Below are 21,620 nucleotides of genomic sequence, written 5' to 3'. Positions count from 1 at the left end.
GCTTCATGAAAGTTAGATGAGTTTTTCCATAAAAGGTACTGAAGTCATCCTTGAGATTTAATTGATTCTAGGGACTAAAGACAGGCTGTTGACATCACTTTCTGGTCATTGTTGTTCAGCTGTGTCCAATTCTTTTGTGACCCTGTGTGGTATTTTCTTGGCAAGGATACTGGAGTAGTTTGCCATTTCTTCCTTTAGAGGATTAGGGCAAACAGATCATGCCCAGGGTCACACAGCTAGTGAGTGTGTGAGGCTGGATTTGAATTCAGGTCTTCCTGACTCCAGGCCCAGTACTCCATCCATTGAGCCACCTAATCACCTGCACACAAAACAGCCATGAGGAGTTCCAGTTGCTCTCTGATCCTTGTCTGGTAGAAAGTGATGGTAACTCAGACAAGAGAACTTGGCTCAATTGAATCAACTTGGGGTATTCTCAATGTCTGTCTGTTTGTGCTCATCCTTCATTTTCGAAGAAGACCATGACATCAGAGAACTGATGACATGACTTGCACTTGACTTTGTTTTGAGTGAGAGAGGGCTATGCAAGGTCATCAACCTCACTTTCTCCTCCTGAGCCATCTGGGTCCAGTGACCAGATAGTAACCAGGATGACTGGAGATGGCCCAGGATGTATTCTCAATGGATATTCTTGTCGGATATTCTTGTCTTACTATGTCTTAGTAAATCTTCTTTTGTTCTCATTTCACTCCAACATTGAACATCAATTACCAGAGGACTGACCTAAATCAGGACCATTTGAGAACCCTCTAGCAAGGTGACAGAAATAATAATGCCCTTTATAGAATAGAGAAATCATAAAGAGGGGTGGGTATGAGGAAGATGTGGGGCTGGGCGTAACTTAGACCATTGTTCTGGTAGTTTGGTTTAGACATAGGAACAAAGTGAGGTCATTGTAGGTCATTCAACAGTTAAAAAAAAGGAGATTTACTTAACCAAAACAGGAGAAAGATATTAGAAGAAATTGAGATAGTTTAGTTTCCATATTGGAACAAAATGAGACTTAAAAATGTCAATGATTAATTCAAGATTTATTTACCCAGGAGGACATTCAGCAAGGATAGGCTTTCTCTTGAGAACCTGTTGAGCTGATTTAGCTGAATAAAACTCTCACTGCAATTGACCAGCCCAAGCAGCTCAAAGCTCCTCTAGCTTTTCATGGAGAATGGGTATAGTGCTTTAAAGTTTAAAGTAGCATATCTCGTCAACAAAGAGCTGACTTTTTAATCAAGACAGATTCAAATCTTCTCTCTGACACAAACTGTGTGATCCTGGGCAAGCCATTAATCTTTTAGTAAACCAGGCAATTCTCTCAGTCGCAAAGGAATTAGGGATCTGAATTGAGTTTCTTACCCCTTCAATGATTAAATCAAGGGTCTGCAACAAAAAGCAAAGAAAACCAAAAATACTCATAAAACACTTTTGTTTTTACAATAGCTCTGTTACAATAGCAGCATTCATCCCATAATCCAAATTTTATGAATGAGAAAACTGATTATTAGATGAATTGACTCATCCAGGTTCATAAAAACAACAGAGCTGGGACTCAAATCCTGGTTGTCTGATTGCCTTGAATGCTCTTTCCACTGTATATACTACATATTTTTGGTTGCTTAGAAAAGGATTTTAAAAGGTAGCTTCAAAAAGTCATAACAACTACTAATATGGTGGGGAGAGAGGAGGAGACCAGAACTAAAACCCAGGTCTCCTGACTCTCACAGTGTTCTTTTCCCTATACCACAGGTAGGTGAGTAATATGTTTTGGTTTTGGAACATGTTTCTACTTCTGGATATGGGTCTTTCTGGTTTCGTGGGATGTAATGATATTTCAAACAAAATAATGAAGCCACTCAGGAAATACTTGATCCTGAAGAGCCGATCAGCTGTTCACCTTTGCTACTGGCTGTTTTCTTTCTATCCTCTTGAGACCTCTGTCCCCTATCATCCAATTTCTCTTCACTGGGCACTGTCCTATGGAGCAGTGCTTAAAAAGAGATACCTTTCTTTCATCTTCCTGTCTTCCATGTTCTTCCATGGAGGCGTGGTGCTGTGGCCTGGGGTAAGGAAGGCTTGAGTTCAGATTTGGCCTCAGACCCTTCCTAGATGTGTGACCCTGGGAGATTCACTTAACTTCTGCGTGCCTCAGTTTCCTCAACTGTGAAGGAGGACGATAACAGGATCTTACCTCCCAGGGTTGTTGCAAGGATCAAAAGAGATAAATATTTTTTAAAAATGTTTTAAGCACATAACACAGAGTACAAGGTAAAAAAAACAAATTTAATGAAATAGTTATAAAAAGTTTTTAAAAAGCTGGATCATTTTATGAAACTGATGGATGACGTCATGGATTTAGTCCTCCCTCCCTTTACAGGAGGCGTGTCATTCTCCAACGTGGCCACACGGTGGCGGTAGAGGTCCCGTTTCACTGGCAAGGAAGCCTATTTCCATAAGACCCCGGAAGTTCCCCCGCCCCTTTCAACCCTTTTCCACCCCTGCACATCTCCAGTCAAGATGGCGATGTTTGCTGGTGTCCGTTCCTTACTGCTGCCGGGGCCCAGGCGCCTCTGGGGATTGTCGAACAAGTTCGTGTCCCGGAGGGTGAGTTACACGTGACGCCCTGGCCATTTGGGTGCGGGTCGAAAACTAGGAGGGACGGAGTCAGTGTCAGGTAAAGTGGAAGGTGAGCGGCAGGCCCTATTTTCTCAGTCGGACACCGGGAAGCTGCCTTGGCCTGAGCTGGCGAAGATGGCCCCGCTAGGGGGCCCAGCGTGACTGATTGAAACTGACGCGAGCCCGGAGACTACAAGTCCCGGCGGGCACTGCGGCGCGCCTGCTCCTTGACGAGCTCCTCATTGGATGGGTTGGAGGACAAGGGTTAGTGTGGCAGGACTCGCGGGAGCGTGGGCTTCTAGAGCTGCCAAAGGACTTTGGGGGTCTTCTCGGCCGGAGCCAGGGGAGGACTGGGGAAGTTAAGCGCTGTACGTTCGGTTACGGTAGTAAATGTCCCTCCTTCTCCTCCAGCCCCGGCCCTCTTGACTTGCCCTCCGTCTTTTCACTGTAGAACGAGCGTGAACGAGATAGATCGAGTCTTGCGAGTGTTGCACTCTGGTAAAAATCCTGAATCCGAAGCGCTAACTGCATCCTCGGCATAGGTGTGTCTTCTTTTGTTCCTGTATGGAAACTTAGGTTAAAAGTTATTTGGACTTCTCCTGGGTGGCCTGCGCTGGCGTCCTCTCGAGCTTGTGTAAAAACTGAATTCATTGTTTTCCTTAAAAGCGGCGAAGTGGTGCCATCTGCACGACTTCTCCGGGACCTGAATGAAGGAGGCATTTATGAAGTGCCTTCTGTGTGCAAATCACTGGGCTGAGTTCGGAGGAGAATTTGTTTTGGCTAAGTTGTAACAGACACCATGCTAAGCCCCTACCCCCCCTGGAGCTCACAATCTAAGGAGGGAGATAACTTCCCCAGGGTTCTAGGCTCGCCCCTGAGATGTGTGAGTTCTTGGAGGGCAGAGCAAAAGTCAGTGAACTGATGAAGTGCTTTCCATGTGCCATGTACTGTGCTAAGCTGTAGGGATACGGATACAAAAAAAGAAAGCCAGTCCTTGCCCTCAAGAAGGTTACAGCTTACAAAAGGAGGGTGAAAAGGAGAGGGTAAGGTGTGAGAAGGAAAGCCAGACCTCTGACCTTTTGACTTAACCTGGCACCTGCTGCCATCTTTCTTTCCTTCCCAGCCTTGCTTGCCCTCTGAAGCTGGTACTCCCATGGGCCCCTGCCTAAGGGCCCTTCTGGACCCTCCTAACTTTAGAGTGATTATCAGTAGTAACTGTTGCTAGTTCCCTCCCAGCCTGATGTCTTTCTTTTTCTTGGCCTCATTAAAGGGGCCATGCCCTGGCTACTTCCTTAAACAGGCTTATTCAATGAATAGATGTTACCTCACCCTAAGTGAGTACCTGAAAAGACCTTAGCCTAAAGGGCTCAAAGCCTCCCATTGCATCCTGGATCATCTCCAGTCATCCTGATGAATATTCACTGGATTCAGATGGCTCTGGAGGAGAAGTGAGGCTGGTGACCTGCACAGCCCTCCCTCACTCAAAGTCAAGTGCAAGTCATGTCATCATTTTTCTGATGGCATGGTCTTCGGCAACAAAGGACAAACACAATCCCAGCCTTACTGCTTTAACTAGGCAGATTTGCCTGTTATGAGATAGTTAGCTGGCACTTGGTAGAATGTCTGGCTCCTTCACAGGAGTTGCTTCCCCAGAAGATGGTTGCAAGGCCTAGTCCCAGAAGCAGAAGTGGTGACCTGGGGATACAGTGATTTCCAGTGAGGATGCCTGATTTCCTTTTTCCTCCTTATGGGAAGACAGTTCACAACTGGGTGCAGGAATAATCATAATCATAATAACCCATTTACCTAGTGCTTTATGTTTTACAATGAATTTTCTTACAATATTCTGTGAGGTAGATGGAGATGGTATTATCCCCATTCTACAGATGAAGAAACAGGCTCAAACAGGTTAAATGACTTCTTGCACTCTCCCTTATTTAAGGGTCAAAGAGAAGGGAGTGAGCATATTCCTCACTCCCAGCTAGAATCAGCTAGGTGGGATAATGAATAGAGAGTTGGTCCTGGAGTCAAATCCATCCTCAGATACTAGCTGTGTGACCCTGGGCAAGTCACAGCATTTTTGCCTTCACTTTCTTTAACTGTAAACTAGAAATCATGATAGCACCTACCTTCCAGAATTATTTTGAGGATCAAATGAGATAATATTTGTAAAAACACTTCACATATTGCCTGGTACACAATATTGTTGTTGGTTGTGTTGTTCAATTGTGTTCAACTCTTCATGACCCCATACAGTCCCAGTCCAAGGGATTTTCTTGGCAAAAATACTGGAGTGGTTTGCTGTTTCTTTTTCCAGTAGATTAAGGTAAACAGAGGTTAAATGACTTGCACAGGGTCATACAATTAGTAAGTGTCTGAGACTGAATTTTAAGTCAGACCTGCCAAACTCCAGGCCCAGTGGTACACAGTAGTTGCTTAATAAGTGCTAGTCCTTCCTCTCCCTTTCCCCCACTTCCAGACCAATCCCTCTACCACCTTCCCTCTTTCTACCCGCCCTCTCTCTTTAAAGGTCCTTGCAGTCCATGTGTGCCCCATGTTCTTTGCCCTCCTTATTGCTAGAGTCTGTTGATAGCCTTCTCATTTTTTCATGACTAAAGTATCTGACTCATAAGTCTTCCTCTCGGTTCCACCTCCTGCTTCCTACTCGGTATTACTCTTTTTCGTATCTTGATCCCACTATTCTTAGTATCATAGATTTACACCTGGATGGGACCTCAGCTGCCAGTCCAGTACTCTCATGTTATAGATTAGAAGACTGATACCTGAAGTGTTTAAGTCATTTTGCTAAAGTAAGTAGCAGAGTCACTCTGCCTTGGCCTAATTTTTTTCCTATGTAAAATTAATGTTAGGGTAGATCATGGGTCTCAAACTCATCTTGCCAATCCCCATCCCCAACCTGTGCTATAGGAAACAGATTAAGATGTAATTGAGAAGTGTTTAACAAAATAAATAAAAATACAGTATAATACAACAAGAATAGCATTTATACAACACATGCTGTGTGTGCTAGGCCCTGTACTAAGTGATTTACAAATATTGTCTGATCCTCACAACAACAAACTGAGGCATACAGAAGTAAAATGACTTGTATGGGGTCATACAATAGTAGTAAGTGCTGAAGCTCGATGTGAACCAGGTCTCCCTGACTCCAGGCTCAGTGCTCTATCCACTGTACTACCTAGCTGCCTAGAAGAAGTAAGTAATGATAATCTGTTGTTTTTAATTAAATATGCTCCTGCATGGATCTATTTCTGTTTGAGTCTGACACCACTGATCTAGATGACTTGTAAGCTTTTTTCCAGCTTTCCATCTATGACCCTGTTAAGAGACTTTGTCAAAATCTTTACTAAATTCTTTACTAAATATGTTCTTTGGCATTCTCCTCATCTATCAGTCTAGTTACTCAGTCAGAAGAAGGAAATGATGTCATTTTGACATAACCTTTCTTGATGTGGTCATGCTGACTTTTAGGTATGGCTGCTTCTCTATAAATGCTTATCTGTATATTTTCTAGGAGTTTGAGAAGTCAAGGTCACTCTCCCACCCACTGTAGTTTTAAACTCTTCCCTCTTCCAAAAATCAGGACATTTCCCTTACTGTAGTCTTGTAACATCCCTCTCATTCTCCATAATTTTTCAAAGATTGCCAGCAGAGTGACTCAGCATTCACTTCTATCAGTTTTTTCAGTTCCTGTCATCGCCTGCTTACTTTAACTCCTTGGTAGCAGATAAGTGGGGTTTTTGCTTGTTTGTTTTTATTTTTTTTACTTACACTTATTTTTGGTTTTCAACTCCTTGTTAACCATTTTTTTTCCATTTTTCCCTATCCATAGAGTATTCTTCTTGCAAGAGAAAATAGAAGTAGTAAGGATTCTCATTACCGTCACATCTTAATAATTGTCCTATCCTTTCTTTGGTCTTCCATTTGACCCCAATATACAAAAGTTTAAAACTCCGTTTTGCTAAATTAACCTTAGCATTTATAGCTCCTCTATCCTGGCATCTAGAAGATCATATTTCATACTTGATTTGTGGTCTGTTTCTCAAATTTATATAATTCTTCACCTTCACACAAATGTTTACCATATTTCTTCTCATTCGTTCCTGCCTTTCCTCAAATAAGTTTTCCTTAATTTATAGTTCTATGCTGCCACTCCTTTGATCTATTCTGTTCCTTTTAAAAAAAGACCAGTTCATAGATTAGTCATGAGGCCCATTCTGTCAAATCTCAATGATACCAATGAGGTCAAATTTGGCTCTTTTTTTAGAATTGTTTCTTTAGGATCATAAGTTCTCTCTGTTTCATCCATACCTTGTCCATTTGTTTATAGATCTCTAAGACCTTAGATTTTATTGGCAGCTCTTTTTTTGAATACTGTCTCTCAGGAATTGTTTTTCTCTTGGTTATTCTTCTTTCTATGCCATACTATTTTCTGTGGTTCTGGGCTTGGATTACCTGGGAATTTCCTCTCTGTTTTTACTGTAAAGCTCTCTTCATTATTGCTTTACAAGATTTCAGGCAAATATATTGTTACTGGCTCTTTTAAAGTATGCTTCCTCCCATCAGTATTTTATTTCAGTGGATGATACTTATATTTTAAGCTATGGTCAAAAAACTTAAAACATATTTTTGGACACTGTCTTAAACTCTGACTTTCTAAGTTCACTCCTTCATTGACTACGGTAGTGATGAAAACATCACATGTCCCTGAGGTCATTAAATTTTTGCCTAGGATTTCATAATCTTTAGCAGTGCTCCTTAGTTCTCTTAGTGGTTCATTTGTGTTAACAGGAATCACCCATGGAGAAGATGTGGGAAAATTGGGACACTAATGCATTGTTGGTACAGTTGTGAACTGAACCAACCATTCTAAAGAGAAATTTGGAACTATGCCCAAAGAGCAATCAAACTATGCATGCTCTTTGATCCAGCAATACCACTCCTAGGTCTGTATCCCAAAGAGATCAGTAAAAAAGGGAAAAGGACCTACATGTACAAAAATATTTATAGTACAAAGTATTTATAATGTAAAAATAATTCTTTGTGGTGGCAAAGAGTTGGAAATTGAGGGAATGCTCATCAGTTGGAGAATGGCTGAATGTAATGGAATACTGTTGTGCTATAAGAAATGATGAACTGGTGGATTTCAGAAAAATCCGATGCTAAATGAAGTGAGCAGCACCAGGAGACCATGTACACAGTGCAAGGCAACAGCAACATTGTGCAGTGATCAGCTGTAATTGTCTTAGCTCTTCTCAGCAAAGCAATGATCCAAGACAATTCTCTGCACTGGAGAGAAGAGATTGCACTTTTTACTCTTTTGTCTTCACTGAGGGAGACCTACTTGTTGTGCGTAGGTATTACTTGCTACAAGTAGAAACACAAACAGCACACTCCTGATAGATTACTTTATAGTTTTCTTTATTCTCCATGCTTTCTTGAAAGCACTGATTCTAGTTTCTATAAGTAATTTTATTAGTTAATCCTTTTGGCTAACTCCCTGTTTTCCAGCTCTCTTTACTGTAGCAAGAAATGTCAGATTAGGGGGTGGGAGGAAGAAGGGAATTAACTGAGTGAAGTTTAACTTACTATGATCTCCCTGGAAGATTTTTGCTCTGCTGCCTCTAATTGGCAATTAGCACATTCCTGCTAAATCCTAAGAAATGGTCTGAAGGCTGAAATCCAGTTATTCCCATTTTGTCTCTTTTTTATGGCTGAGCTCCAGACATCTGGTTCTTTGTCTCTTGTCTTTATATTTGTAGTTGTATAATAATTTTAGATTGTAATTTTAATGTCTGATATTTATATAGGACTTTATGAGTACAAAGTACTTTGAATACGTAATCTTGTTTGATCTTTACAACAACATTGCGGAGCAGGTAGTACAAATACTCACGTGCAACTGAGATTTACGCAATGTAATTAAAAAAAAATTAACTGGCAAGAGTCAGAAGATTCAACCAGTTTTTGTTAACCTCCTATCTATCATCTCCAACTGCCTTTCAGACATCTCCAGCTAGATATTAGTAGACATTTTAAACTCAACATTTCCAAAATGGAATTCATTACCTTTTCTTTTCTCCTAAACCCTTCCTTGCTTCTACCTTCCATAATATTGTAGAGGGTATCCCTCTCCTCCTAGTCCAGGGTTGGGGAACCTGTGGCCTCAAGGCCACATGTGGATCGAAACTTCACAAAACAAGTCCCCTTAATAAAAGGACTTGTTCTGTGTAACTTGGGCTTAGTCAAAAGGTGACACCCAAGGATCTAGAAGGCCACAGGTTCCCCACCCCTATCCTAGTCCCTCAGGCTTGAAACCTAGTTGCTGTCTTCAACTCCTCACTATCAGTTGTCCTGATGAATATCAGGCCGCTGGATCCAGATGGCCCAGAAGAAGAAAGTGAGGTTGGTGACCTTGCATAGCCCTCCTTCACTCAAATCAAAGTCAACCGCAAGTCATGTCATCATCTTGATGTCATGATCCTCTTCTAGAACAAAGTACAACACAACCTCTGAGGAGTAGCAACTCCTTCCCCCCTCCCTTCTCCTTCCCCTCCCCTCCCTAGTGTTCTGCCCAGGGGAAGATACACTCATGTCCAAAAGCTACTTTTTTTCCTTTGGGTTTACTGGCTACATTTCTTGCTCAAAGATCAAGCCTTAAACCCAGTTCACTCTGGAGCTCACAGACTGGACAAGTTCCAACCCACCTAGGACAGAGTGAATGTAATAACTAAATAGTAATTGTTTTTCTTTTACCCAGGAACCCTGAGGGTCTTCCCCTCCCAGTTTGATTTTTTTTTTTTTTTTGGATTAAAGGGGCCATCCCTTGAGTAACTTAAAAAGCCTATTCATTGAATGGGTGTATCTCACTCAAAGTGAGAATGTGATAAGACCTTAGCCTGAAAGGGTCAGGGTCTCACATTGCCTCCTGGGCCGTCTCCAGTCATCCTAATGAATATCAGGCCGCTGGATTCAGATGTCTCAGGAGAAGAAAGTGAGGTTGGTGACCTTGCACAGCCCTCCCTTCCTCTCTCAAATCAAAGTCAGCTGCAAGTCATGTCATCAACTTGATGTCATGGTCTTCTTCAAGAATGAAGGATAAACACAAAATCAGCTCCTCACGTCCAACCTGTTGCCAAGGGGCTTACTGATTTTTGCACCTTGGCAACTGCTCTCAAATACATGCTTTTCTTTCTATCCTTCCACCATCCTGGTGTATCACCTCATACTTAGACTTTGGCAATAGCCTGCTGATGGATCTCCCTGCCAGGCAATAGCCTGCTGATGGATCTCCCCATTCCAGGCCATTCTTCATTCAGCCACCATAATGATTTTCCTAAAACACAAATTCATGCCACTATGGCCTCTTCCTATGGCCACCAGGATCAAATACAAAACACTCAGTTTAATATTCAAAGTCCTTCATAACCTAGCCCCCTCCTAATTTTCCAGTCTTTTTACACTTACTCTCCTACCATGTACTCTTTAATCCAATGACATTGGCCTCTTTGCTGTTCCTTAAACAAGCCACTCCATGTCTTGGCTCTGGGCATTTTCTCTAGGTTGTCCCTCATCAGCTTCTTGGCTTTCTTTAAGTCCCATCTAAAACCCCATATACTACAGGAAGTTTTTCCTAACCCTTATTAATTCTAGTGCCTTCTTTTATTTATATATTTCTTATTTATCCTGTATATAGCTTGATATACATATTTATTTGTTTTCTCCCTCGTTAGATTGTGAATTCCTTGACAGTAGGGACAATCTTTTGCCTCTTTTTGTAACCCCAGCTGTTAGCATATTGCCTTAGCACTGGCACCCACTTAGTACATGTTTAATAAATGATTATTGATTGATTGATGAATTCAATTTTTATGTCTTCTAATTCCAAGTCTAGGCTCTTTCATTGCATTATACTAAATGAAAACTTGGAAAAATTGGGATTCCAATAGTAAACTCTAGTTTACTAATCCGAACTTACTATTGTTTTACTAGTGGGGGACTAGGGAAATGAGACTGGAAGTGTTGGAGGGAAAGCAAGAATTTCCACATGGATTATCAAAGAGGGAGCCTAATTGATACTGATACATTGATCAGGAGAGTCTTATCAAGTATTTTCAAAGAGACTTTATGAACGGTTCCTTAACACAGATCCGCCATTTTGAACTGCTTCTGCACCATTAACTCACATTCACTTAGTACTTTAAGATTTACAGTCATTTTCTTCTTTGGCAACCCTTTGATGTATTGTTAGTGCTAGTATTATCCCCACTTATAGGTGAGGAAACTGGGCTTCGTTTTCCTTAAATAACTTGTATATAGTTACACAGCCAGTGTCAGAACTGGGATTTATGTTCAGGTTTCTTTACTCTAAAGCTGGAATTCTTTTCACTACGCTATTCCAGGGAAGGGAAAATCCTAAGGGATATAAAAATTTCTAAGGCATACAGACATCTCATATTTTTGTACTGAAAGTTGGCTATAGAAAAAGACTCCTTAACAATGTTAGAGTATAATATTTGTTGTAATTTTTTTTCCAGCCCATAAATTTTGGAGTGAACAGATTAAGAAGCACACAAGCAGCTGCTCAAGTAGTTTTAAATGTTCCTGAGACAAGAGTAACAACTTTGGAAAATGGACTCAGGGTGGCCTCTGAAGACTCTGGCCTCTCAACATGCACTGTAGGTAACACAGGCAACTTTTTTTGGATGAGCATTCATTTGGCGAGGACAGCTATTGACTGTAAATCTCCTCTTCAGGACTTAGGTCCTTGATAGATTTCTAGCAGCTATGTCCTTGATTTCCAAAGGTGGCTGTGTGCTTAGAGTATGAGAGGTTACCCTTTCTAGTAACTCCTTTAGCTCTTATAAGGTATTACCATTTTTGTCAGGGTAGCAAGTATAATTTTGTATTATCTTGTAACAGCCTTGATGACCCCAAATTTGAATCCTGTTCATTACTATAAATGAACTATTAATTCACTACAGTGAATACATGGCTTTATATTAATGTTGGATGAGATATTTCAAGAAGAGGGAGGAGGTCACAAATCAAAATGGATGGTGTTTTGTTATTTTGGGGTTGGTTTTTTTTTTTGTATTTTAATAAGGTTGGACTTTGGATTGATGCTGGAAGTCGATATGAAAATGAGAAGAATAATGGGACAGCTCACTTTTTGGAACATATGGCTTTTAAGGCAAGTTGTCAGTTTTTGGTTGTTTTTTTTAAAATATATTTTCTTTAGAAGATGGTAAATACTAAATCATTCATTAAACTGTAATCCTGATTATTTATCTGTGGTGGAGCACATTTCTACGGTACTACCTTCCTTTGTCTTTTGTAGTCTTCAGTGGCACCCCTCAAGACATTGTTGATGCTTGAATTTAAAGTTTAAAAAAAAAGTTTTTTGTGATCTAAGGAAATATGAATGGGTGCCTCTTGGGAAAGAAGGAAAGAAAAGAATAAAGAATGGATTTATTAAGTATTTGCTATATGTCAGGCAGTATGCTGAGCGTTTTGCAAATGTCTCATTAATTTTCACAATAACCCTGGAGGTAGGTGATATTATGGTCACCATTATTAGTTGAAGAAGCTGAGGCAGAGGTTAAGTGACTTGCTTGGAGTTACATAGCTAGTAAGTATCTGAGACAGGATTCAAGATCATGTCTTCCTGACTCCAAGCCCAGCCCTTTTATCTATTGCACCACCTAGTTGCTCTAAAGCCCAGTGTGCTTTTCCCATTAAGTAGTCAAGACAGTTTACTTGAAATTAACCTCTGCTCATATACTTTCTAGTCCTCATATGTGATGTTTAGAGCAACTCTCTTATGTGCCCACTGTGTATGATTTATTTTTAGTAGTTGTATGTCATTTTGCCTTCCTCACTTAAATTTCCATAAGGCAGGAAACCTGTTTTATATTAACTTTGTACCTTACATGGAGCCTAGGTGCAAGTCTGCTGAACACAGTAGACACTTAAAAATAATTGTTATTCTTTGAGATACCACCTCACAACATCAAATAGCTAAGTTGACAAAAATGGGAAATGATAAATGCTGGAGGGGCTGTGGGAAAACAAGTATGATAATGCACTATTCATGCAATTGTGAACTGGTCCAATCATTTTGGAAAGCAATTTGGAATTTTTTCCAAAAAGCTGTTAAACTGTACATTCTGCTACTTGACCTTTGCCTTAAAGATATAAAAGAAAGAGGAAAAGGATATATATGTACAGAAATATTTGTAGCAGTTCTTTTTGTGGTGGCAAAGATTTGGAAACTGAGGGGTACCTGTTAGTTGGGGAATGGCTGAACAAATTATAGTATATGACTGTTATGGAATACTATTATGCTGTAAGAAATGATGAAGGAAATGGTTTCAGACAAACCTGGAAAGAAGTGTATAAACTGATAGAAAGTGAAGTCAGCAGAACCAAGAAAACAGTTTTCACAGTAATAACAATACTTTGTAAGGATAATCACTTTGAAAGACTTAGTAGCCCTGATCAACACAGTGACTAACCACAGTTCCAAAGGACTTACGGTAAAACTCAGAGTGCAGGTTAGATTGAAGCCTATTTTTTTATCTTGGATTTGGCTGATGTGGGAATTTGTTTTGCATAACTACAAATATTTGTAATTTTGTTTGTTATTTTTGCCTTCTCAATGGTTGGGGCAGTGGAAGGAAGGAGGGAGTGAATTAAAGCTGAAAATAAAATTTTTAAAAAATTGATGTTTTTGCTAAATTGGGGATTATAGGTAGACTTAACCAACTCTCTGCTTCATCCGCTCCTCTCCCCATTTTGTTTCAGGGCACCAAAAAAAGATCTCAGTTAGATCTGGAGCTTGAGATTGAGAACATGGGTGCTCACCTCAATGCCTACACATCCAGAGAGCAAACAGTATATTATGCCAAGGCCTTTTCAAAAGATTTGCCAAGAGGTATTTATTTTTTTGTATTTACAAAATTATGAAAATATTTCTTGAAGGGTATTATATTTCTTTTGGAGTTCGTATTGCTTTCCATTTTTCTCATGAGAGCTTTAGAAGAATAGAATAGTTGAGTTGGAAAAGGTATTAGTAATCTTCTAGTGCAAACCCCCCTTTTGAATGGATGAATGCTTTACAACATTCCTGATAGTCATCTGCATGAATACCTCCAATTATGAAGAATTCACTATCTTACAAGACAACTGACAGCTCTGAAATCTACCTCCTTATAATTTCTACCATTGGTTCTAGTTCTTCCATCTTAGCATAATAAATCTTGTCCCTATTCTTTAAGACAACTCTTAGAATTTTTGTTTTTGTTAATTAAATTTATTTATTTTTAGTTTTCAACATTCACTTCCACAAAATTTTGAATTTCAGATTTTCTCCCCATCTCCTTCCTCTCCCTACTTCAGGACAACATGTATTCTGTTCAGTTTTCAACATTCACTTCCACAAAATTTTGAATTTCAAATTTTCTCCCCATCTCTTCCCTCTCCCTATCCAGGGTAGTGTGTATTCTCTCCTCCAATCTGCTCTCCTTTCTATCACTCCCTACCCCCTTCCTTTCCAGTCCCCTTCCCTTCTATTTTCTTATAGGGCAAGATAGATTTCTATACCCCATTTCCTATATATCTTATTTCCTAGTTGCATGTAAAAATAATTTTTAACATTCATTTTTTTAAGCTTTGAGTTCCACATTCCCTCCCTTCCCCCCTCCCCATCCACCCTCATTCAGGAGGCAAACAATTGGATATAGAGTATACATGTGTGGTCATGTAAAATACTTCCATAGCAGTCATGTTGTGAAAGACTAACTATATTTCCCTCTATCTTGTCCTGCCCTCCATTTATTCTCTCCTTTAACCTGTCCTACCAAAGTGTTTGCTTCTGATTACCCCTTCCCCCAATCTGCTCCTTTTGTTATCCCCTCTGCCCACTTTCCTGTAGGGTAAGATAAACTTCCATACTCAATTGTGTTTGTTTTTCTCTCCTGAAGCCAAATCTGATGAAAGTAAGGCTCATATTCCCTCTCACCTTCTCCCTCTTCCCTTCCATTTTAAAAGCTCTTTTTTGCCTCTTTTGTGTGAGATGATTTACTACATTATATCTCTCCTTTCTCTTTCTTCCATTACATTCCTCTCAACCCTTAATTTATTTTTTTATATATACACATACATACATGTATATTCACATACATATACACATAAACATGCATCTACATGTATATGTGTATGAATATGTGTATATTCCCTCCAACTACCCTATTACTGAGAAGGTTCTCATGAGTTATAAATATCATCTTTCCATGTAGGAATATAAACAATTCAACTTTAATAAGTCCCTTATGGTTTCTCTTTCCTGTTTGCCTTTTCATGCTTCTCTTGATTCTTGTATTTGAAAATCAGATTTTCTATTCAGCTCTGGTCTTTTCAACAAGAATGCTTGGAAGCCTTCTATTTCATTGAAGTTCCATTTTTTCCCCTGAAGGATTATACTGTTTTGCTGGGTAGGTGATTCTTGGTTTTAATCCTGTCTCCTTTGACCTTTGGAATATTATATTCTAAGCCCTCCAGTCCCTTAGTGTAGAAGCTGCTAAATCTTGTGTTAAGCTAATTGTGTTTCCACAGTACTTGAATTGTTTTTTTCTGGCTACTTGTAATATTTTCTCCTTAACCTGAGAACTCTGGGATTTGACTAAAATATTGCTAGGAGCTTTCCTTTTGGTATCTCTTTTAAGAGGTGACTTAATTTCTCAGAAAGTCATTAGCTTCCCATTTGCTCCATTTTAATTTTTATGGAATTATTTTCTTCAGTGAGCTTTTGGACCTTTTTTTTTTTTCCATTTGGCCCATTCTGCTTTTTAAGGCATTCTTCTCTTCATTGGCTTTTTGGACCTCTTGCCATTTAGGTTAGTCTAATTTTATTTTATTTTTTTATTTTTTTATTTATTTTTTAATTTTTTTTAAATTATTTTTTAATGTTTAACGATCACTGCCATACAATTGAGATTTTATCCCCTCCACACCTACCCCCCACTACCCCCCTCCCTCCCCACGACTGCATACAGTTCTGTATAGGTTCTACATATACTTTCCTATTGAGTACATTTTCACTATAGTCGTGCTATGTAGTCGGGGTTAGTCTAATTTTAAAGGTGTTATTTTCTTCAGCATTTTTTTGGGTCTTCTTCAGCAAGCTGTTGACTTATTTTTCATGATTTTCTTGCTTCACTCTCATTTCTCTGCCCAATTTTTCCTCTACTTCTCTTACTTGATTTTCAAAATTCTTTTTGAGTTCTTCCATGGCCTAAGACCAATTCATATTTTTCTTGGAGGCTTTGGGGGCAGGAGCTTTGACTTTGTTGTCTTCTTCTGATTGTATGTTTTGACCTTTCTCATCACCAATGATGTAAGAAAATACCTTTTCACAGAGAAGGTAAGAATCTGTAGTCTGTTTTTTTTCCATTTGCTCATTTTCCCAGCTAATTACTTGACTTTTGAGCTCTTTGTTAAGTGGAGGGCTCCAGTAGCAGCTGCTGCTTCAGCAGTGGCTGCTGCCACCCTTGGGCTGGGACTGGGGCTGGACCACACTACCCTCACACAGCAAGTGAGAGACCCTTGCCACTCACCTTCAAAACTGTCTTTGGTGTTTGTGGATTGAGAAATCTGGAAACAGCAACAGCCACCAGTGATTCAGTCCCCTAAAGTGTACTTTAGCTCCATTTGCGTGGCATGGTCGGTGCTGACCTGTGCTCTGCTGCCAGCACAGTGCGATAGATCCTTCCTGTCAACCTTCCAAATTTTGTCTTGGGCTAGAAATTTGCTTTAATCTGTCATTTTGTGGCTTCTGCTGCTCTAGAATTTGTTTAGAGTCATTTTTTAAGGGGTTTTGGGGGAGAGCTCAAGCATGTCCTTGCTTCTACTCTGCCATCTTGGCTCTGCCCCCAACTCTTAGAATTTTTAGCACCCTTATGTCATACATTCCTTATGTGATTGTTAGTGTATATATATTCAACTTTTTCAAATTATTTTCCATGTCATGCAGTTTGGAATCTCATCCCCACAGTAGTCTCTCACTTTTGTATGCCTTGTTGCCAAAGGTTCCTTCTAAAATGTCGTACCCAAACTAACACAGCATGCCTTATGTATTATGACCAAGACAGAATGAGACCTCTACTTCCCTAATTCTGTGTATTATATTTGGTCATTTGAGACCGAATTAGCTTTTTTTTTTTCTCATTATTAATTTATGCTGAATGTGTAGTCAACTAAAATCACAGTCTTTTCATATGAATTTCAACTTAGCCAGTATTTCCTGAGCCTATTCTTGGATAGTTGTAAGATTAAATTTCAAAAGCTATTAATTATTGGTCTGCATTGATAGAGGAAGTTCTCAACTGACCTTTTTCTACTCCATTGAAGCCATAAGTCCAGAAAAAAATAAAAACTGTTTTTAAATAATGAATCCTTTCCCCATTTTTTATTTCCATAAACAATAATCCTTTTTTTTTTTTTTCGTTTTATTAGGTGCCTTGGGTATTATATTCTACTCATCTATTTCTTTTTTTTGCTTAGCACCAGGTAGCTTTGATGACAACCTTTTTTTCATACCAGACTTATTTCATTAATATAGAAAACTCCATGGAGGAGTCTCATTCTACCAGAGTATTTTAGCATCCAACTTATGGTCTTACAGAGTGACTTAGGAGACTAAGGTTAAGTAACTTGCCCAGCATCACATAGCTACTATATTTTAGAGACAAAATTTGAATCCAGGTCTTCCTTATCCATAGGGCATCTCTCAAAAAACTAGACTTTGCTCTATTAACCTAAAAATTGCAATTCTTGAATTTTTCCTTGTTTTTTTTTAATAGCTGTAGAAATTCTTGCTGATATAATACAAAATAGTACATTGGGAGAAGCTGAGATTGAACGAGAACGTGGAGTTATCCTCCGAGAGATGCAGGAAGTTGAAACCAATTTACAAGAAGTTGTTTTTGATTATCTTCATGCTACAGCCTATCAAAATACTGCCCTTGGACGGACGATTTTAGGGCCAACAGAAAATATAAAGTGAGTATATTCTATACTGCTCAAGATTTTGTGATGATATGAAATAATTTGGTAAATCATCAGTCATTGCCTGCCATAAGAGAGTCTTGTTCTTGCCATGCTTGAGATTGTGAACTTTAGACATTCTAGATTTCATGGTTTAATAGTTTGCTGCATTTAATTCCACATGACTCCCTAATAAACGTTTGTTGAATTGGCACTTAAGGTTACAAATCCTTAAAATTTGGAAAAATCATTTATTAAGTAAGACTTCACTTTGAGTCAGTGCTGCTCATGGATCTAGATGAGAGATACAGATACCTGTCTTTTTCTTTAGTATGAATTCTGACAGTAGAGATGCTTTCTTCCACATATTATGTGGTACATGTTATTATAGGACACCTTCAGGGGCCTAGTGAAAGTCAAGGGTATTCTATTTTCCCATTTAACCGCCTTTCTTTTTCCATTTTCAGATCTATAAACCGTAAAGACTTAGTGGAATACATAACAACCCATTATAAGGGTCCAAGGATTGTGCTTGCTGCTGCTGGAGGTAGGTGATCAAAAATGTAAAGTATTTGTTATGTTTTTATGTCCATTTCATTAGGGCTGTTTCCCATGGCTTCTTATATTAATTTAAACTGGTTAGGAGGTGCCCCCATTTAGCTCCTCATTTAATAGCTAAGTTATTAATTCTATAAAAGCCTAACAGAGGGAAGGGGAAATGTACATATTTCATTCATTTTGAAAGAGGCTAACTTTTTTTGTATCTTAAGCTTCAGTTATAGTTACAGAACAGTTATAGAACAAATTATTAACTGTTTCCAGGTAGTAAAGTTAAGAACCAAAGAAATAATGCTATACATTTTTGCTTGGAAGGTAGTTTACTCTCTGGAGACTTTTTAAGTTTATTTCTCTAACAAATATTTTTTGAGCATCATCTTTTGACTTCTTTTGAATGAACACTGTGTTTTTTACTAAGCTTACTGTCAGTAAAATGTGGAGCTGGTCAATGTATCATGGGAGTAGGTGGGTAGAAAGTACTTGAAGTTTCCATTGGAATTAGCAGGCAACTGAATGCTCAGACATGACAATAAAACTCCCCAAAGTTTGGTGCCGTTTGTTTGTTAGTATAGGGACAGAAAACATTGAATCTCTGGTAGAGCAAAAGCCTCCCTGTTACATTGTTTTCTCCCACCTATTTTGAGTTAACTTTGTTTTTCCTTTTGCAGTTTTTCCAGTTTTCCTTTTATTCTAGATTATCATTTTCTTGAGGGTTAAAAGTATGTCTCAGTTCATCTTTGTCTTCCTGATGCTCATTATGTAACCTTGCATATACTTCAAAAGATAGGTGATTTCATTGGGAGGGAGACTCAGTTCAGTTCAGTAGCCTGCTACATGCAAGGCACTGTGTCAGGCTACAAAAAATATAAAGACAAAAACAAAATAACCCCTGACAGTAAACATTTCTTAAGTGTCTTCTATGTGCCAGGCACTGTGCTAAGCTCTGGGAATATAAACATGAAAAGACAGGCAGACCCTGCCCTCAAGGAGTTTACCATCTGATGGAGGAAGACAACACACAAAAGGAAAGTGGAAAGCGGGGTGGGAATGGAAGGTATCCAGGGAGGGGAAATAATAGAGAAGTCTAAAGGAATATCCAGGTGGGAAATGAAGAGATGGCTGGCCTGAATGCCCTCCTTCAGTGGAGGTTCTGGAGCATATGAGGTGCACAGAAATAAAAAAATAAATACAAGGTAATTTGAAGAGAGAAAGAGCACTAGTAACTGGAAGTGTCAGGGACATCTTCCCTGAAGAGTTAGTACTTAACCTGAACCTTGAAGGAAGACAAGAATTCTGACAGGCAGGTATGCATTTCTGGTTTAGGGACAGGGGCAGGAACTCCAGGGAGCAGCTGATATAGTCCAGTCTTGTTGAAAGACAGAGTTCAGAAAGAGTAATATTAAAGAGGGGAGGAGCTGGAAAGATTCAAGTTAGATTGTGAAAAGCTTTAATGCCAGATTAAAGAATCTGCATTTTATTTTAAAATAAGTGGAAAGTCAATTATTTTGAGCAAGAGAATGATATGTTCAGAACTGTACCCAAGGAGGACAACTTTGGCACTTATCTGGGTACCTTCCTTTTCCAACTCCCCTTTCAGCTTCTTTTTGCATTTTATCTTCCCCTATTAGACTGTAAACTCCTTGAGGAAAAGGACTCTCTTTTCCATATTTGTCTCCCCTGAGCTTAGTGCAGATCTTGGCACATGATAAATCTTTACTCACTAGCAGGAGTTATTTTGTTTTTGTCTTTGTTTCCTTTGTAGCCTGGCATATAATAGGCTGTTGCATTGAACTGAGTCCCCTTCCCAGTGAAATCACCGAGAAGGATGTATTGGAAAGGGGATAGACTAGAAATAAGAAATCAGTTGGGGGGAGGGCGTTATTAAAATGGTCCAAATGAGTGGAGATGAGGGCCTGAACTAGGGGGTGGTTATATATGAATGAAGAAAGGGGGATGGAGGTAGAATCTATAAGAATTGCCTACTGATTACTTAATAGTAGGTGAGGGAAAGGAAATAGTCAAGGGTGACAAAGAAGTGACATACCTGGGTGACTAGTGGGTTGTTTTTACCCTTGATAGGGATGAAATATTGTTAAGGAGCTATTTATTTAGAGGGAGAGATGATCCTTGGCAATGTTGAATTTGAGATGCCCGTGGGACAGTGGCAGAGTCTGTCAGGCAGCTGGTAATGTGAAATCAAAGTTCAGGAGAGAGATCAAGGCCCATGTTTTATGTCAGTGTGGATAGATGGTTTTACGAGTTACTCTGGCCAAAAAGTTTAGCACCAAATAGTCAGCTTTCTGGTGATAACCTTTCCTGTGTCACTGTAACTTAATAGACTTTCTGTGTTTTCAGACTGAGGCAAGTAAGCAGTGAAGGGGGAGTCTAGCACACGGAGTTAAGAGGGCTAGTCTTGGTGTAAATGTCTTTATCTGTTGAAAACTATATAAATGCACACAGCTCTTAGGCTCATCCTGAACGTCTTATTCCACAGCTACGCTTCATTTCTCTGTGATTTAATATGTAGAATGACTGTTCTTGTAATATTTCAGGTTACAGTTTTAAAAACAATTGTATGCAGAGCTACATTACCTAGTAGGTATTTCTGAATGGTTGTATGAAAATTAAATTTAAAAAATTAAATATAATTTCTATTTTAGCTTAGATGCCTTTGAAATTTATTCTGTGCAGAATTTATGGTAGAGCAAAAAATTTTAGCATTTAGTTTTATGACTTAAGCTATCTACATGTAAAGAGTTTTTTTTTCATTTTAGGCGTATCTCATGATGAACTGCTTGACTTAGCAAAGTTTCATTTTGGTAATTCTTTATCAGCACATGAAGGAGAAATACCAGCTTTGCCTGCCTGCAAATTTACAGGAAGTGAGGTAACTTCACAAACCACCTAAACTAGAATTTTGCATTGATTTCCTTATAAGATCCATTGATATATGTGCAAAATATAGCTAGCTAACTAGCTAGTTAGATAGAGCTACATAAGTTTTCATTATTAGGAATGATAGATGGGGACTTAAGTCCCAAATCAGCAAGACACATTTATTAAATGCTTACTGTGTGCCAGGCACTGTGCTAAGTGTTAAGAATACAAAAATAAACAAAAAGATGGTTCCTGTCCTCAAGGAGCTTAGTTTAATGGGAATAGGGATGTGGAGTAGGGAGGAGCAGTGTGAAGGTACCCAGTGTGGTTGTCTGATGGCATGGTGTTAAAGTCTGGAAAGTCAGAAGCACAGCACAAGTTGAGGAATGAAAGTTAGCTGGCTTGGGCCTTGCCCAAAAATGGAAGTCCTGGGAGGAACTCGCCAATGGGAGATTGGGGCCAGCATAGAAGAGGGATGTGCCAGGGTGACA

General features: G+C 39.2%; 1 protein-coding gene across 2 annotated transcripts in view; it reads left to right on the top strand.

Moving 5' to 3' along the window:
- The first annotated feature begins 2,477 nt into the window (after positions 1-2,477).
- Positions 2,478-21,620, top strand: part of PMPCB (peptidase, mitochondrial processing subunit beta) — a 31,941-nt gene continuing 12,798 nt past the window's right edge. Inside the window, exons 1-8 of one of the 2 annotated variants that reach the window (XM_072653146.1) lie at positions 2,520-2,616; positions 3,040-3,170; positions 11,187-11,327; positions 11,756-11,842; positions 13,456-13,585; positions 17,511-17,709; positions 18,162-18,241; positions 21,027-21,139. In XM_072653146.1, the coding sequence (XP_072509247.1) occupies positions 11,831-11,842; positions 13,456-13,585; positions 17,511-17,709; positions 18,162-18,241; positions 21,027-21,139 (534 nt within the window). In that variant the 5' untranslated portion in view covers positions 2,520-2,616; positions 3,040-3,170; positions 11,187-11,327; positions 11,756-11,830. Of the gene's footprint in view, positions 2,617-3,039; positions 3,171-11,186; positions 11,328-11,755; positions 11,843-13,455; positions 13,586-17,510; positions 17,710-18,161; positions 18,242-21,026; positions 21,140-21,620 lie in introns of both variants that reach the window. The other variant, XM_072653145.1, reaches the window with a different exon arrangement.

The sequence above is a fragment of the Notamacropus eugenii genome, chromosome 3, assembly GCF_028372415.1.
Source record: "Notamacropus eugenii isolate mMacEug1 chromosome 3, mMacEug1.pri_v2, whole genome shotgun sequence".
NCBI lineage: Eukaryota > Metazoa > Chordata > Mammalia > Diprotodontia > Macropodidae > Notamacropus > Notamacropus eugenii.
Note: the sequence above shows the minus strand (reverse complement) of the source record. Positions and strands in the feature narration are given on the sequence as shown.